The following is a 15,185-nucleotide window of genomic DNA, read 5'->3' as shown; positions in this document are numbered from 1 at the left end:
TTACTATTTAAAGAAATAATTTTGGATATTTGTTAAAACTTATTAATGATAAAGAAGGAGATACTTTCAACCACACAATTAACTGCAAATGCAATCTATATCGAGAAAAACAAACTAAATAAAGATAAGAAAGATGCAGTATTATGTTTTTGTACTTAGGAAACTGAATAGGCTTTTGCTCAGCATTAAATCTAATCTAAATGTATTAAACAAAAATATAATACTTTGGGAAATAATGAAGTTAAAAACTGGATATAAGCTTCAGCATAAAAGTAAAACTAAAACATGCAGGGTCACATCTCACAAAATGAGAGTTTGAGATTTTGATGTAAATTTAAACATACAGCCTGATATGGCTGTGTTGGTATTCTTTACATAGTTTTTGATTTTAATTTTTGATTTTTTTTTAAGTATGAATACCTAAAAGTAAAATACTTTTAAAGAATGTGCTTACATATTAATTGTTCACTTTTTTCTTCCATATTTACATTTTACTCCAGAATTATGAGACCATCAAGTCCAAAGTTTTATTTTATTATTGATTGTTCCATTCTTATTGGAACAAAAAATAAAATAAAATTAAATGTATTATTTTGTCTCCTGAAACTGTGCAGTCTCTATATGTTTCTGGAAGACATAGGAAACATAGACCCACTATGCACATGTGTTGTTATCATTACTGTGTTAGCTAAATATTACACATTTAGGTATTAAAGAAATAGAACAGAGTTCATTGATCATCCTTTATTTGGCACTGAAAAAGAACATTAAGACAATGCAAAGTAGAAAATAATATAGATTTTTGACACAAGGGTAGTTCAGAATAACACACTTTGATGTGAATTTAACATGAACTAAAATATATTAAATACTTGGAGAGATTATAGAAGACATGACCTGTAAGAAGTTTGTTATTGAAGTTTTGAGCTTAAATGTGGTTTATAGGCTTACAATCATCATTGACTCTGGTACTGAAAGATTTATGATTTATGACAGGAAATGTTCCTGGATTTTGATATCAAGGCCAAAGTTCTTACTTGTACAGCTCTAATGTTGTTAAATATTAACTTTTCTCTTTTGCAGACGTTTTACGACTTTTTGAACCGACTTTGAACATCAGTCAGAAGACTTTCATACAGTTCAGATGTTTTCCTTTTTCATAGAGACTGCTACTTTTCAGGCATCTATAACTGTGAGAAGAAAAAGAAAAATATTGAAGCAAAATGTCGAGTATGAAGTAACAGATAAAGATAAAATAGAAACCTACTGAGGAGATCCAAAACAAAATGTCGGAGGAAGAGGATGGGATCTTATCAGGTGGGAGGTAAGTGAAGCTTTTTTGTTTTAAGTCTTTTCTGAAAAAGGGCCTCAAAAGAAATAAGTAATAAGTAATAATGATAAGCTGATCATTATTATTATGGATTTTCAAAAATGACATCTTAAAACTTAAAGACTGTTTAGTTGAAAAACTAATTAGCAAAGCAATTTCATTCTCTGTATCTGCCAACTTTGTTTCCATGTGCAGCAATTTGTCTAAAAGTTGTTTTAAATTACACATAATTTTAGCAAGATTAATGTGGCATGTTTGGAATAAAAACCCACAAATTCTATGGTTTGTTTGTAGACACTGTGACATTAGTTAAAAAAGAAATTACAACATTATTTTGTCACTTTATCTAAATTGACCTTCTTGTGAACTTTTGCAGAAACAAATTGACAGATTGAAGAATATATAGTAACACAGAATAACGTTACTGAATAATAGGAGTTTTTTATTTATTACTGTCCAATTTGCTATTTTTGAAAGGACAATCTTTAATCCTGAACATTATTTTCCCAGCTGTTTTTGTTTTGTTGTTGGTTTTATTAAACACTGCCCAATTTAGTTATTGCAGTAATTTTCAGACTGAGGACGACTTAACCCAAACACTCACTGACCACCTAATTTGAAAATCCCTTGACAATAACACAAGATGTTAATATATACAACCTGAAACAAAAATATTAGTCTCTTAATGTACTTATTGTTGTTTTCTTTGTTTATCCTAATGATAAATCTGATGCTGTTTAGAAAATGAGAACGGCCACAACAAGCCATGAACAAGTTGATATTTGAGTTGTTCACAGATTCTGAAAGAGTGGATCCCAAGTTTTTAAAATGATGTCAAACACATGGAAATAAAAAAGACGTTGTTCTTTACCACCAAGTGTTGTGTGCATTAATAACATTTAGGTCTCTTTGTAATTTAGAAGCACAATAAAAGAAAAACAGACCTGAATTGATTTGGCACAAAGCAAAAATAATTTTCTGCACGATTAAATATAAAAACTATCCACTCTATTATTAATTTATCTGTTGTAATTAATTACTTTAATTCAATAATTTTTAATGAAATAAGAACAACAAAAGCATTTCACAGTGAGAAAAGAATTATATTTGCTAGAGCTTGTCGTATAAAAACATTTTTCTCTTTGTCTTCTAGCTTACCTCGGCTCCAACCCTCGAACTTTTCTTCAGTGAGTTTGAAAAGTGACAGATCCAAGGATGAACCTTTAAACTTTCACAGTGAAGATCAAAGGTAAGACACTTTGGTAATATTTCATGTATTTTCTTAGTAAAACACAATAAATAGCAACACAATGTACAATAGTTACGGTGATACAGTGAATTCTGCTCAAAACATAGTTCATAGCTTTGAGATTTTTGAAAATTATTTTATTCCAAAGAGCATTATGTTCATTGTAAAATAATCAAAAATAAAAAAAGATAACAGGACATAATTTAAATAAAAATCAAGTAGATAACTTCAATTCAACAGGTATGTCCTGTTCTTTATGAGTTTGTATGAACATTTTAAATAATGCAGAAAAACATGCATCAAACAAGTTGCACTGGAAATATATCAGAATCACAATCTGGTTTATTGGCCAAGTTTGTAAAATACACAAGGAGTTTGACTCTGGACAGCATTGTCTGTCAAGCTGTAGGAGGGACAAACGTAGAAAAATCATTTAAAAAAACTACAAAAATGATATAAAATATAGATAAATTTTGTGAATGCAACAAATGTACAGCTTACAAGACACGACAGTGCATTTAAGGCTAATACCATAAGTGGCACAAATTGGTGTATGAATTAATTCAATAAACATGTACAGGTCAGGTTTTTAAGAGAGTGATGGTGTGTTAGAAGAAAATAAATTCAGCAGTTCATTCAGTGATGAATTTTCCAAACTGCTTCTTCTTCCTTGAGGTGAACAAGGCCAATACTGATGGATGATGTTTGTTGCAGTCTGCACTTTTTCTGCTTTGAGATAAACTGACTGGTCAAGGCATTTTCTTTGAAGACACAATTATTTCTTAATTTAATTTAAAATTTATCTTCTTGGTAAGTTTTACAGAAACAAATTGACAGATTGAAGAATATATAGTAACACAGAATAACGTTACTGAATAATAGGAGTTTTTTATTTATTTCTGTCCAATTTGCTATTTTTGAAAGGAAAATCTTTAATCCTGAACATTATTTTCCCAGCTGTTTTTGTTTTGTTGTTGGTTTTATGAAACACTGCCCAATTTAGTTATTGCAGTAATTTTCAGACTGAGGATGAATTAACCCAAACACTCACTGACCACCTAATTTGAAAATACCCCGACAGTAACACAAGATGTTAATATATACAACCTGAAGCAAAAATATTAGTCTCTTAATGTCCTTATTGTTGTTTTCTTTGTTTATCCTAATGATAAATCTGATACTGTTTAGAAAATGAGAACGGCCACAACAAGCCATGAACAAGTTGATATTTGAGTTGTTCACAGATTCTGAAAGAGTGGATACCAAGTTTTATAATGATGTCAAACACATGGAAATAAAAAAGACGTTGTTCTTTACCACCAAGTGTTGTGTGCATTAATAACATTTGAGCTCTTTGTAATTTAGAAGCACAATTAAAGAAAAACAGACCTGAATTGCTTTGGCACAAAGCAAAAATCCTTTTCTGCACGATTAAATATAAAAACTATCCACTCTATCATTAATTTATCTGTTGTAATTAATTACTTTAATTCAATAATTTTTAATGAAATAAAAACAACAAAAGCATTTCACAGTGAGAAAAGAATTATATTTGCTAGAGCTTGTCATATAAAAACATTTTTCTCTTTGTCTTCTAGCTTACCTCGGCTCCAACCCTCAAACTTTTCTTCAGTGAGTTTGAAAAGTGACAGATCCAAGGATGAACCTTTAAACTTTGACAGTGAAGATCAAAGGTAAGACACTTTGGTAATATTTCATGTATTTTCTTAGTAAAACACAATAAAAAGCAATACAATGTACAATAGATATAGTGACATAGTGAATTCTGCTCAAAACATAGTTCATAGCTTTGAGATTTTGAAAATTATTTTATTCCAAAGATCTTTACGTTCATTGTAAAATAATCAAAAATAAAAAAGATAACAGGACATAATTTAAATAAAAATCAAGTAGATAGCTTGAATTCAAAAGGTATGTCCTGTTCTTTATGAGTTTGTATGAACATTTTAAATAATGCAGGAAAACATGCATCAAACAAGTTGCACTGGAAAAAATCAGAATCACAATCTGGTTTATTGGCCAAGTTTGTAAAATACACAAGGAGTTTGACTCTGGACAGCATTGTCTCTCAAGCAGTAGGAGGGTGTTCCGTGAAATATAGAAACAGGATCGGGATGGGTCGGCAATAAAGGTGCTCACACAAAGATGCACACAAACACTGTTTCTGCTAGATTAAAATGTGGCGTTTTATTCCGCCACAGAAAACAGTCAAACAAGCTTTACACATACGCACAGTGCTGATTAGCAAAAATACATAAGTTTCCTCTTACCGTTTGACACAATAGATTGGAGAGCCAATCAATCCTCTGCAAAGGCAGCACGCGCAGCTGGACGTCCATACGCGACCCACAGCAGACTCTGCCAAAACCGAGGATTCTCCCCTAATTATTCACCCCTTCTCACGCCAAAGGAGCTCCCCTCAACCAATCGGGTGCAGCCAACTCCCCGACACGCCGAAAGTTTGCGGTCAGCGTGACCCAAGCGTGACTACAGAACAATGGGTAGTTGACCTCCTACACCCAAGTCACACAATCAAGAGGAAAAAATAGTTTATATAAAAGTGTTATGAAACGAATTATGTAAAAAGTGTTATAAAACATGCTAGACAAACAACTTATATAACCTCCAAATTAATAATTGGCAAAGAACATATATATTTTGTATTCAGAGGGAAAAAAGTAAAAAAATCATTTACAAAAACTAAAAAAATTATATAAAATATAGATAAATTTAGTGAATGCAAAAAATGTACAGCTTACAAGACACAACAGTGCATTTAAGGTTAATACCATAAGTGGCACAAATTGGTGTATTAATGAATTCAATAAACATGTACAGGTCAGGTTTTTAAGAGAGTGATGGTGTGTTAGAAGAAAATAAATTCAGCAGTTCATTCAGTGATGAATTTTCCAGACTGCTTCTTGTTCCTTGAGGTGAACAAGGCCAATACTGATGGATGATGTTTGTTGCAGTCTGCACTTTTTCTGCTTTGAGATAAACTGACTGGTCAAGGCCTTTTCCTTGAAGACATAATTATTTCTTAATTTGATTTAATTTTATCTTCTTGGTAAGTTTTACAGAAACAAATGACAGATTGAAGAATATATAGTAACACAGAATAAAGTTACTGAATAATAGGAGTTTTTTATTTAATTCTGTCCAATTTGCTGTTTTTGAAAGGAAAATTTTTAATCCTGAACCTTATTTTCTCAGCTGTTTTTGTTGTTGGTTTTATTAAACACTGCCCAATTTACTTATGGCAGTAATTTTCAGACTGAGGATGACTTAACCCAAACACTCACGGACCTCCTGCCGTATTTTCCGCACTATAAGGCGCACCTAAAAACCTTCAATTTTCTCAAAAGCCGAGAGTGCGCCTTATAATCCGGTGCACCTTATATATGGACCAATATTGAGCCACAACAGGTCTCGCAACTATGGTAAGCAGCCGCCGATGTCATTTTCCCTCGTAGAAGAAGAAGCGCGCGGTGCACGCTGGGCTTTGTGTAAAGACCCCAAAATGGCTCCTATTAAGAGACATGCTTACGACGCAGAGTTTAAGGTCAAGGCGATCAGTCACATAGCAGAACACGGGAATAGAGCAGCAGCGAGAGAATTTAACATGAACGAATCAATGGTGCGGAAGTGGATATATATTGTGATTGCACTAACGTTTGATTTACCGTAACAGTATCAAACTGTTTTTTACTTGTTTATTGAATCGAGGAAAAGTTCTCCTACACTTTAATGTAACCTTGCTGTTGTTAAAAGATAAACTGTGTCACGAAAATACCACATCACTTACTTTACCTCGGGGAAAATAATAAAACAGCTGTTTATTCATTTTGGGAATGAACAGAGTTTTCAGAATGCTGGTTTGTAATCTATTAATAAAGTTTGACTGACCTATCTGACTATTGTGTCGACATTCCCTTTAGCGCAGCTCCATCTAATGGATGCATAACATAACCCCAGCCTCTACTGTAGCGTCTATTCTATGCGCCTTATAGTGCGGAAAATACGGTAATTTGAAAATATCCCGACAATAACACAAGATGTTAATATATACAACCTGAAACAAAAATATTAGTCTCTTAATGTCCTTATTGTTGTTTTCTTTGTTTATCCTAATGATAAAGCTGATGCTGATTAGAAAATGAGAACGGCCACAACAAGCCATGAACAAGTTGATATTTGAGTTGTTTACAGATTCTGAAAGAGTGGATACCAAGTTTTCCAATGATGTCAAACACATGGAAATAAAAAGACGTTGTTCTTTACCACCAAGTGTTGTGTGCATTAATAACATTTAGAGCTCTTTGTAATTTAGAAGCACAATAAAAGAAAAACCGACCTGAATTGATTTGGCACAAAGCAAAAATAAATTTCTGCACGATTAAATATAAAAAATAATCCACTTAATCATCAAGTTGTATTTAATTACTTTAATTCAATAATTTTTAATGAAATAAAAACAACAATAGCTTACCTCGGCTCCAACCCTCGAACTTTTCTTCAGTGAGTTTGAAAAGTGACAGATCCAAGGATGAACCTTTAAACTTTCACAGTGAAGATCAAAGGTAAGACACTTTGGTAATATTTCATGTATTTTCTTAGTAAAACTCACTGACCACTCACTGACCACCTAATTTGAAAATACCCCGACAATAACACAAGATGTTAATATATACAACTTGAAACAAAAATATTAGTCTCTTAATGTCCTTATTGTTGTTTTCTTTGTTTATCCTAATGATAAATCTGATGCTGCACGAAAATACCACATCACTTACTTTACCTCAGGGAAAATAATAAAACAGCTGTTTATTCATTTTGGGAATGAACAGAGTTTTCAGAACGCTGGTTTGTAATCTATTAATAAAGTTTGACTGACCTATCTGACTATTGTATCGACATTCCCTTTAGCGCAGTTCCATCTAATGGATGCATAACATAACCCCATCCTCTACTGTAGCGTCTATTCTATGCGCCTTATAGTGCGGAAAATACGGTAATTTGAAAATATCCCGACAATAACACAAGATGTTAATATATACAACCTGAAACAAAAATATTAGTCTCTTAATGTCCTTATTGTTGTTTTCTTTGTTTATCCTAATGATAAAGCTGATGCTGATTAGAAAATGAGAACGGCCAAGACAAGCCATGAACAAGTTGACATTTGAGTTGTTTACAGATTCTGAAAGAGTGGATACCAAGTTTTCCAATGATGTCAAAGACATGGAAATAAAAAAGACGTTGTTCTTTACCACCAAGTGTTGTGTGCATTAATAACATTTAGATCTCTTTGTAATTTAGAAGCACAATAAAAGATAAACAGACCTGAATTGCTTTGGCACAAAGCAAAAATCCTTTTCTGCAAGATTAAATATAAAAATTATCCACTATTATTATTCTGTCTGTTGTAATTAATTACTTTAATTCAATCATTTTTTATTAAATAAAAACAACAATAGCATTTCACGGTGAGCAAAGCATTATATTTGTTAGAGCTTGTCGTATAAAAGACATTTTATTTGTCTTCTAGCTCACGTCAGCACCAACCCTCGAACTCTTCTTCAGTGAGTTTGAAAAGTGACAGATCCAAGGATGAACCTTCAAACGTTGACAGTGAAGATCAAAGGTAAGACACTTTGGTAATATTTCATGTATTTTCTTAGTAAAACACAATAAAAAGCAGTACAATGTACAATAGTTACGGTGATGTAGTGAATTCTAATCAAAACATAGTTCATAGCTTTGAGATTTTGAAAATTATTTTATTCCAAAGATCTTTACGTTCATTGTAAAATAATCAAAAATAGAAAAGATAACAGGACATAATTTAAATAAAAATCAAGTAGATAACTTCAATTCAACAGGTATGTCCTGTTCTTTATGAGTTTGTATGAACATTTTAAATAAAGCAGAAAAACATGCATCAAACAAGTTGCACTGGAAATAAATCAGAATCACAATCTGGTTTATTGGCCAAGTTTGTAAAATACACAAGGAGTTTGACTCTGGACAGCATTGTCTGTCAAGCAGTAGGAGGGAAAAATGTAGAAAAATCATTTAAAAAATTTAAAAAATGATATAAAATATAGATAAATTTTGTGAATGCAACAAATGTACCGCTTACAAGACACAACAGTGCATTTAAGGTTAATACCATAAGTGGCACAAATGTATAGTAACACAGAATAACGTTACTGAATAATAGGAGTTTTTCATTTATTTCTGTCCAATTTGCTATTTTTGAAAGGAAAATCTTTAATCCTGAACATTATTTTCCCAGCTGTTTTTGTTTTGTTGTTGGTTTTATTAAACACTGCCCAATTTACTTATGTCAGTAATTTTCAGACTGAGGACGACTTAACCCATCTAAATCATTTTGTGAAAATGTTTAAGGGAAAAACTGATTTAGATTTGTTAGATCCTGTTTTATAAAAAGCATTTCGCTGTTTGTCTTCTAGCTTACCTCAGCACCAAACTCTAATCTCTACTTCAGTGAGTTTGAAAAGTGACAAATCCAAAGGTGAATCTTTAAGCATTGACAGTGAAGGTCAAAGGTAAGAGACTTTGGTAATATTTTATGTCTTTTCCTAGTAAAACACAATAAAAAGCAAAAATGTACAATAGCTATGGTAATAAAGTTAATTCTGCTGAAAAGATGGTTCATAGCTTTTGAGACTTTTGAAAATATTTTAATGCCAAGACCATTATGTTCGTTGTGATCAAAGATTTTTAAAAAAAATGGAAACAATATCAGGACATAATTTAAATAAAAACCATGTAGATAGCTTCAATCCAAAAGTAATGTCCTTATCTTTGAGTTTATATGAACACTTTATATAATGTAGGAAATCAAACAATTTACACTGAAAAAGATCAGAATCACATTCTGGTTTATTGTACATATTTGTAAGGGTTAGGGTTAATTTTTTTTGGCTTAGCAAAAAATGTGGTGTTTTTATGTTCAAGATTCATTTCACATAAAAATAAAGTTTGCTTATAAAAAGTGTCTTTAATTTTAAGTTTTTCATTCTTTTTTCCTTCAACTTTTGGATTGACTGTAAATGTCTTCCTGCGTTGCATCACACTGCCTTCATCTATCCAGTGATTAATGATCCACATCAGTTTGTGTTTTTCGTTTTCATCTCATTCAAGAATTTTCTGCTTTTGTCTGATGTTGGACATCAAAGATAGTCGGATCGTAGTCAGGATCTTCTGACAGGCATTTCGCTGTTTTATACAATTGTTATCATTATTCTGCGTAGAACGTATTGATGAGAGCAAGTTGTTTTACCAGCCACAAAATGGCGGCTTGCATTTGCTCACCTGAAGCAAATGCAAGCCTAAAAGCATTGCAATTTTCTCTATTGAAAACCATGTATTGACAAAATAAATATTTTAAATACAAAAACTGTTTTTGTTGCTAAATTCTTGATCAGACATATGAACTCAACATCAATTATATAAAATTGTTTTGATCTGTTATTTAGGTTAATCTATCCAGATTCTTACAAAGTGCTATTATACCCATTTAGTTTTCAAGTATTTTAGGATCCTTCTTATCATTTATTTCACTTCTTTGAAAATATACTTCTTTACAAATATGGACTATGAATGGTGACATTAGCATTGGGGACATCTGTGGTTACTGCAACATGTTTGGCACTGAGACGATATTTTAGGTTTTAATATATTTATGTTTCAGTCGGAAACTTTGTATGTAAAAAAAAAAACAACAACCTGTGATTTATTGCATTGACTTCTTTAACACACTAAAATGTATACTGCCTGGCCAAAAAAAAGTCGCCACCAGAAAATGGTCACACTCTCTAATATTTTGTTGGACCGCCTTTAGCTTTGATTACAGCCCGCATTCGCTGTGGCATTGTTTCAATAAGCTTCTGCAGTGTCACAAGATTTATTTCCATCCAGTGTTGCATTGATCTTTGACCAAGATCTTGTATTGATGATGGGAGAGTCTGACCACTGCGCAAGCCTTCTCCAGCACATCCCAAAGATTCTCAATGGGGTTAAGGTCTGGACTCTGTGGTGGCCAATCCATGTGTGAAAAAGATGTCTCATGCTCCCTGAACCACTCTTTCACAATGTGAGCCCGATGAATCCTGGCATTGTCATCTTGGAATATGCCTGTTCCATTTGGGAAGACAAAATCCATTGATGGAATAACCTGGTCATTCAGTATATTCAGGTAGTCAGCTGACCTCATTCTTTGGGCACACAATGTTCCTGAACCTAGACCTGACCAACTGCAGCAACCCCAGATCATAGCACTGCCCCCACAGGCTTGTACAGTAGGCACTAGGCATGATGGGTGCATCACTTCACCTGCCTCTCTTCTTACCCTGATGCGCCCATCACTCTGGAACAGGGTAAATCTGGACTCATCAGACCACATGACCCTCTTCCATTCCTCCAGAGTCCAATCTTTATGCTCCCTAGCAAACTGAAGCCTTTTTTTCTGGTTAGCCTTACTGATTAGAGGTTTTCTTACGGCTACACAGCTGTTCAATCCCAACCCCTTGAGTTCCCTTCGCATTGTGCGTGTGGAAATACTTTTGCGTTCGCAATTAAACATACTCCTGAGTTCTGCTGTTGTTTTTCTTTGATTTGACCAAACGTTTAAGTAATCGCCGATCACGATCATTCAGGATTTTTTTCCGACCACATTTCTTCCTGGAAGACGATGGTTCCCCACCATCCTTCCAGTTTTTAATGATGCGTTGGACAGTTCTTAACCCAATTCTAGTAGTTTCTGCAATCTCCTTAGATGTTTTCTCTGCTTGATGCATGCCAATGATTTGACCCTTCTTAAACAGACTAACGTCTTTTCCACGACCACAGGATGTGTCTTTTGCCATGGTTGTTTAAGAAATGAGGAGTTACTCATTGCATCAGCTGGGGTTAAATAACTTGTTGCCAGCTGAAAGATAATTGCCTATGCAGTACTTGTCCAATAGGAGGCTGGTACCTATTTGCTTAGTTAAATCCAGGTGGCGACTTTTTTTTTGGCCAGGCAGTGTATGTAATTAATTGATTAAAATGAATGTGATAAAGTCCTGGCCCCTGGCAGTGAAAATAAATTATAAATCCAGTCATTTAACTTAAACATGATCACTAAACACATGTTCATTTGAATAAATGTAAATCAAAACAGTTAAATATCTTGTCTGTGTCTGCAGTGTTTCTAATGACAACCAATCCGAAACATCTGGACCAGGTGACACAGGTGAGCATGACTTAAAAAGAAAAGGTTTTTTAAGTCCAACTGTCCATTTGCTTTAGAGACTAATGAATACATACTTTTAAGAGATAAGTTATATGTCAAATTATATTTTTTTATTGTAAAATTTTGTTTTTACTTGTGTTTGTGTTGGTGTTTTTTTTATTTGTACATTAAGGAGAAAATTGCCACCTGAAAGTAAAATTAAATGCTTCTAAGAAAACCAAGTTGTTTTTCTCTTCTTAAATTATAAAAAATCAAATCATGTGAATCTTAACCCAGTATTTGTCAGGTCTTATCATTACTGCCCCTGACAATAGTTGATGTTTCAAGACAAAAATATCAATGGTGTAAACCAATAATAATTTGCTCAGACGCCATTTATTACTTTTCAGCTGAGTTTAATTTGTTGTCCGGAAGAAATACAAATTGTTTCTATAATTCTAAATGCTTGATGTTGATGACAGCTGGATGCCAGGAAGAAATATGACTAATTAGAGCAGATTATTGCTGAAAATATATTCTAAAGATTGTTGTCAATCATGTGTTTCAAATATTTTAAGGTTGTTCCTGTTGCTCACATATATTTAATTTAAAAATTACAGGAGAAAATACCAAAGGATCATTTTCAACGATAGGAGATGCCAAGGAAGTAAAACACCTGAAGGAAGAAATTACTAAGAAGGTGGATCGACATAAAAATGACCCAAAACTCTCTCACATAGTGATGTTTGATAGTGGGGAAAAGAAACCAGTCTCGCTCAAAGATTTATTTACCAACAATAAATCTCGGTTTTTCAACATTTCTGGTGCGTCCAAAAATGTGCGAACTGTACTAATGGAAGGAGTCCCTGGAATTGGTAAAACATACCAAACAAAAATGTTCATCAACGACTGGGAAAAAGGAAAATCCAACAAAGACATAAAGGCTTTAGTGACCCTTGATTTCACTGAGTTGAATACAAAGAAGGATGAAGTAAAAAGCATGGAATCTCTGCTGGATGATTTCTTCAACAAAAAAAAATGTTATGTTTCCAAAGATGACAAGAAAAAGATATGTTTCATTCTTGATGGACTGGAAAAATGCAAACTTCCTCTTGATTTTGTAAACAACAAAGAAGTGAAAGACTTGAAGGAAGCAGCACCAATGGATGTGCTGCTAACGAATCTGATCAAAGGAAATCTGCTTCCTGAAGCTCATATTTGGATAATTTCTCAACCAAAAGGAGTTGATAAGATTCCTTCTGAATATATCAACAAAACTGTTCAATGTCAAGGTAAGAATATTTGTTTAAATCAATTACACTTAGCTTGTACACAAAATAATAATTTTGTTGACTTTATTCAAGAGTTGTATGATTTTGCATCATTTTATAACTTGACATCATTTTTGACCAATCCTGTTCAAAGCTCAGTGAGGTTCTTTGGTTTGTGGAATCACTGGCGCCTTTTGATGGATTACTTCCATTAAAAGTAATGGAAATAATCCTGTTGCTGCAATATGTAAAATAACTAAAGAATTATCATGGTAAAGCAAAGAGCTTCTAAACAGACCAAGTTATTTTCTCCCTTAAATTAAACTGATAAAGCCTCATAAATATTTTTATACACGAGGTGCTTGTCAGCTCATCATTGACCCACTCTGTTTTTGTATTAAAAATGTTAAAGGTTGACAGAAAATTTGAAAACATTTGATCTTGGAAGACATTATTGCTAATACTTAAGAACCAGATAAAAAAGGTTAACAAAAATGAAATTATGTATATTCTTTGCAGTTAAATCCTAATTAGGTAATTTGCTATCGTATCTTAAAACAAGATATATAATGCTGATCCATTTAAAAGTAAGGAAAAGGAAAAGAAATATTTTGTAAAATTGACATTGATAAAAAATAATTTGTATTTTTAACTAAATATTCTTAGGTTACAAAATTCATCTATTTACTGTCAATTTTATTGTGGTTTTGTATTTTCTTTACTTCTACCATTTTGTTTAATAATTTCTGCAGCTTGCTGCATTTTGCTGGTTATGATTAGGTGGTCTTTATAATGCATAATATTTTATGTTGTATTTTTGTCCATTCTGTATGTTATTCTTAATTCTTTTTTAATGTATTTTAGATCTTTATATATGTGCAACTCTATACATGTTTTGATCGCTTTGTCACTTTGTTGCTGTTACACTGAAATTTCCCCACTGTGGGTCAATGAAAGATATTTCTATTGTATTTTATCAAGTTATACTAACAGATACAGAATCAAGGACAAGCCAGAACAAAATGGAGCCAACATGTATTAGATGTAAACACACATGCTGCATATTCTTCGTTCACAAAGATATTTGCAATCATATAAGCCTCACTGTGTGCTCAATGTGAATCTCTACAAGATTGACTATAACTCAGCCTGAATGCAGTCGCTCTTAGAGATTTGAGTTGAGTTGAGCCGAGCAAACAGTGGGGTTTTAATACCTGATGCATACTTTGCTCCAATAGTCTCCAAAAAGATAGCCTTCCTATAAAGATCACAAACATGCTGGTACTGGTAAACCAGCTTTCAAGAGCACCTTCCAAATACACCATTTTGAGTGAAAGGGGTTGTGCACAATGCACAGCGAGTTACAAACATTTGGAGGTGCACGACAAACATATTAATTTACTGAGTGAGTTCAGTGCATCTTATTGTTATTTAGCTGAGTTTAACTTGTTGTCAGGAAGAAATACAGATTGTTTCTATGCAATAATTCTGAAGATAGTGTTTTTAACAGTGTTTCAAATATAAAGTTATTGTTATTCCTGTTATTCACATATCATATTTTTTCAATGATAGGAGATGCCAAAGAAGAAAAATACCTGAAAGAAGTAATTCTTGAGGAGGTGGGTCGACATGAAAGTTACCCAAAACTCTCTGAGATAGTGATGTTTGAAAGTGGGAAAAAGAACCTAATCAAGCCCAAAGATTTATTTACCAACAATAAATCTCTGAATTCCAAACATCCTTATATGTCCAAAAATGTGCGAACTGTACTGATGAAAGGAGTCCCTGGTGTTGGAAAAACATTCCGAACAAAAATGTTCATGATCGACTGGGCAAAAGGAAACTCCAACAAAGACATAAAGACTTTAGTGACCCTTGATTTCACTGAGTTGAATAAAAAGAAGGATGAAGTAAAAAGCATGGAATCTCTGCTGGATGATTTCTTCAACAAAAAAAATGTTAACGTTTCCAAAGATGACAAGAAAAAGATATGTTTCATTCTTGATGGCCTGGAAAAATGTGAACTTCCTCTTGACTTTGTAAGCAACAAAAAACTTAAAGACTTGAAGGAAG

The 15,185-nt window shown here is 32.9% G+C and overlaps 1 protein-coding gene across 1 annotated transcript in view; it reads left to right on the top strand.

Moving 5' to 3' along the window:
- The window catches only part of LOC116725038 (uncharacterized), a 142,210-nt gene that overhangs the window by 81,145 nt on the left and 45,880 nt on the right, over nt 1-15,185 (top strand). The window contains exons 4-7 of the mRNA XM_032570915.1: nt 2,484-2,579; nt 4,178-4,273; nt 7,085-7,180; nt 8,149-8,244. Of these exons, the coding sequence (XP_032426806.1) occupies nt 2,484-2,579; nt 4,178-4,273; nt 7,085-7,180; nt 8,149-8,244 (384 nt within the window). The remainder of the gene's footprint in view (nt 1-2,483; nt 2,580-4,177; nt 4,274-7,084; nt 7,181-8,148; nt 8,245-15,185) is intronic.

Source organism: Xiphophorus hellerii, chromosome 1 (genome assembly GCF_003331165.1).
Source record: "Xiphophorus hellerii strain 12219 chromosome 1, Xiphophorus_hellerii-4.1, whole genome shotgun sequence".
Lineage (NCBI taxonomy): Eukaryota > Metazoa > Chordata > Actinopteri > Cyprinodontiformes > Poeciliidae > Xiphophorus > Xiphophorus hellerii.
Note: the sequence above shows the minus strand (reverse complement) of the source record. Positions and strands in the feature narration are given on the sequence as shown.